At 36.2% G+C, this 3,985-nt stretch overlaps 1 protein-coding gene across 1 annotated transcript; it reads right to left on the bottom strand.

Moving 5' to 3' along the window:
• Window positions 1-820: 820 nt before the first annotated feature.
• On the bottom strand, window positions 821-3,714 carry LOC133881487 (UDP-glycosyltransferase 91C1-like). The gene is made up of 2 exons (XM_062320425.1): window positions 2,855-3,714; window positions 821-1,509 (listed from the first exon to the last, which is right to left on the bottom strand). The coding sequence occupies exons 1-2, from the start codon at window positions 3,566-3,568 to the stop codon at window positions 1,111-1,113; spliced, it is 1,113 nt and encodes a 370-aa protein (XP_062176409.1). The 5' UTR covers window positions 3,569-3,714; the 3' UTR covers window positions 821-1,110.
• Between the last annotated feature and the right edge of the window lie 271 nt (window positions 3,715-3,985).

Here is a 3,985-nt window from a genome sequence, read left to right as displayed (position 1 = left end):
CTCAACGTCATGTTCTAGAGAGCATCGTTAGCCCATAAAATAGGTGATTTATATGTGAGTCCAATAAGTGAATGAATGTATAATCTTTAACGGTGGTAGTTCAATGGGCTCAATATATAATTTTCATGTGATTAGGCAAGTACTAGGGCGAGGTTTCAATTCTAGTAATGGGAATTCCCAAACCTAATTAGTATCAGTCGTCTTGGGTCTCACTAATGTTTTGATGAGGCTTGGTCAGAGTATGGCTCAATCGGACTTGAGAGAGCACCTACAATTAAAATTTGTGTTACAACACAACTACCTCAACAACGAAGTAAATCATTCTATCATGTAGCAACACAATAAGTGTAGGCTTTAGTGGTATGATACTTGGTTAATATCCAGAGGTTATACTTGGTTACCTTTGGTTGATTAACTGCCAACATGATTTTTCTACGAATGTTATCCTAAACAAAATCGAATTCGGATTCTTTCAAGTCATTTGTCCAAATTTAAAAAAATTTGAGCAGTTGATTATAAGAGGCCATTTATTGAACCCACTTGACTGGATAAATGGTTGGACAACAGAATTTCTATTTGGTTAGGTGGTTCCATAAGTGGTCTTTCACAATCACCTGCTTAAATTCTCTCAAATTTGAACAAATAATTTGAGAGAATCATAATCCAACAAAATCTATGTAATACATTACAGGTCACATTTAAGTACCCAAAATAATCATGCATATAACCTCTAAGCGTCATCTTAAAAAGATACATCCACTTCTTAAAAGTAAGAACATAAAACATGCACTAGATCGATCGATGCTTGCAATGCCCAAAGTTTATTGATCGAACATAACACATTCACAAGAGTAAAGGATAAGAGATATAATACGTTTACAATTTTTGTACAACTCCAACAACTTTTTAAAAATCAACCATTGGATATGTAGGACCATATGTAGGAAATCAGATCTGGCTAATGATTCTTGTACAATACTTTGGCGTAAACTTGATGTATGCCAAGGTGATATGCAAATAACACATCTAAAACAGATTTAATGGTTAGTTTGAAAAAGTTAATGAAGTTATACAAGAGTTGTACAACAACCATTAATTCTCTTTTATTCATCACTTCTTAGCATCTTCTATAGGCGTTTGATGATCCTTTTCTTTTTTCTTGTAAGAGGCCATGAATTGAATGAGATTGTTTACGTAGTTCTCATGAAGGTCCTGGTTGGCAAAAACTCCTTGAATCTGAGCTGCCTTCAGTCTTAGTGCCTCTCCTTCTGCGTCTACCATCACCTGCCTCGTGGACTTGGCAATGGCATCTCGGTCGAACGAGCCATCTTTGTTCATCTGAACCTCAAGGCCAATACCCTTCTCGACTAATAGCTTAGCATTCAGATTCTGGTCCGCCATCATGGGCATCAGAATTTGTGGGTGTCCAAAACCAAGCGACTCGATAATAGAACCCCACCCGGCATGGAAGAGACACCCTCCAATTGCAGGGTGAGCCAGAATTTTCACCTAAAAAAAAAAAGGAAAAAAAAAAAAAGACAAGCTAAATAAAACAGAATTTTAGGGATGGGGTTGTATTTTTTTGAAGAGAAATATTAGTTTTCATCTTTTGTTAATTTTTATATAAGAAATAGACAAAACTACCATTAAATATATATGGAGTAATTCTAGAAGTCCCTCATGTGTCACTTTTATGTCTATCCCAAAATGAAGTGACTTTTAAAATCACTATTTGATCAAAATTCAATAGTGATTACTCATAAGTCTAATGATGATTTTGCAAGCCACCTCATTTTTGGAGGGACACAAGACTGACACAAAAGGAACTTCTAGCGTTACTTTTAAATATGAGAGACCACATAGAACCAACATGTAGTCCCACATATTCGAGTAATTTTAGACGTCATATCCATGTCTCTCTTGTGTCCCTCAAATAATAATGTGGCTTTTAAAATCATCACTGGACTTGTGATAGATCATTATTGAATTTTGATCAAATTGTGATTTTAAAAGCCATATCATTATTAGAGGGACATGAGTATGACGGCTAGAATTATTTTACAGATTCAATGATAGATTTACAAGAGGGACAAGTAAAAAATGGACAAGAGATGATGTGTAACATTGATCTCTCTTTCTCTAAATGTAAAAACCATACAATAGAATGGTCTATATATAGCTGAAGAAATGTGTTTAGTGTCATTCTCTTGCCTATCTCTTTTGCAAATTTACCATTGAATACGTAGAAACCCACATGTAATCTTATAGATTCAATGGTGGATTTGCACATCTCTTATACGGAGATGGATAAGAGATGTGTAATAAAATGAAACCAAATATTTCTTATAGTTGAATGAGGCCAAGAAACAAGAAAGAAAAAAATAGTACAATAATTACATAATTACAAAATATTCCTAAAATATTTAAAATATCTAATATGGTAGTAAATATTAACTTCAAAATATTATGAAAATATTCTGTCACAAATATGGTATTACAGTAATGATCTAATATGCTAGCGTTCTCCTTATAATATTAAGACATGTTACATGTATATTTTTTTGTACATTACTCATATATTTCTTTTCTAAATCCATCATTAGATTTGTAGGACCATAATAAAGATTTTGAGTTCAAACATAATTTGTTTCTATCATTCGACTCTTATTTTAATTAAATGTTTCTCGTTGGATGTCATTTCATTAAAATGGAGTTTAATTAGCCTACACCTTAAACGAAGTATTAGAATAATAATAAAATAATTAAACTCACTTTTTTCTGTAAGCTTGAATTTTTTTATAGACTTAAAAAAGAAAAAGAAAAATAATAATAATAAAATTGAGCTAAGGGGTACCTGTGGAGCCCAACCAAGAGAAACCATGCCTTTCTCATAGATTCTATCCAAAAACCCACCAGGCAATAGTTCTGAGCTACTTAGACCATCGGGATTTCTGAGAATCCATAGAAAAGGAAGATTAGAGAGTTCAAGCCCGTATGCCAATTCATGGACTCGTTCAACCGGCATTTTGTACTCAGTGCCGAATCCGACAAAAACCAGAGACTTCGGTCTCTGTTTGTCCAGCCAGTTGAAAGTAGCAGAAAACTGGTGGTCGACATGACTGTTCTTCACAGACCTTGGAGGAAGTAATCCGACAGGCAAAACTGGCTTCCGTAAGATTTCTTCAAGGAGATTCAGATATGCTCTTTCGAACTCCCGGCAGCTTCTTACTGCAACAAAGTCGCAGCCTTCCAGAGTTGTTGCGAAGCGTTGGCCGTTTGTCAGGCCAGTTATGTCAGGGGAGTAAACGTGTTGGAAATATTCTGCCGCCTGATCAGGCCTGTAGGAGACAAGAGAAGGGAAAGGAATCCATTTTGGTGGCACCGTGAAATCTTCAGGTTTTGTTCGTTGGTTGAGTGAAATCAGCTCAGCAGGTGGCCCTACGAAGGCTAATGTACAAGTAGAAAACGCACTGAAAAGGGCACAAGGCACACCAAATTTAGCGGCAGTTTCAGGGATCCAACTCTGGATGATATCAAATAGAATGAAGTCTGGGGGATCCTTTTGCATTAGCTTTTCAATTGGTGCCTTTAACCCATCACACGCCTTCTTCAGATACGGAATCTGCTCGCCTTGCAAGTCGACGGTAGCCTCACAATTTTCTGTTACGGGTCTACACCATGACTAAGAAGGAAAGAAGTGGAGTTGCCAAATACCATGCCTCTCCCAAGGAAAGTCTTGAGCTGCACAACATGGGTAAGAAAGAAAAGAATTGATATAGACTTTTGTCTTGTAGTTTGATTCCAGCCTTAATTGGATTCACTTGGGGTCTGTCTCTAGCCATTAATTGGAGTTCACTATCATCTTTCCATTCCATTTCTACATTCATCCCTATTTTTCATACATACAATCAGAAATCTCGCATCAATTGGTATCAGAGCCAACCGCCACGTTCCTTCTGCCATGGACAACCATCGTTGGGAACGA

Source organism: Alnus glutinosa, chromosome 11 (assembly GCF_958979055.1).
Source record: "Alnus glutinosa chromosome 11, dhAlnGlut1.1, whole genome shotgun sequence".
Lineage (NCBI taxonomy): Eukaryota > Viridiplantae > Streptophyta > Magnoliopsida > Fagales > Betulaceae > Alnus > Alnus glutinosa.
This window is presented reverse-complemented; position numbering and strand designations above follow the sequence as displayed.

What these genes read in the sequence shown, in the direction of transcription:
- LOC133881487 (XM_062320425.1), bottom strand. Translation starts at nt 3,568, where the DNA reads ATGCAAAAGGATCCCCCAGACTTCATTCTATTTGATATCATCCAGAGT. An exon ending in CTCTTGGTTGGGCTCCACAG is followed by an intron (nt 1,510 to 2,854) that starts GTACCCCTTAGC and finishes TTTTTTTTTTAG; the next exon opens with GTGAAAATTCTGGCTCACCC.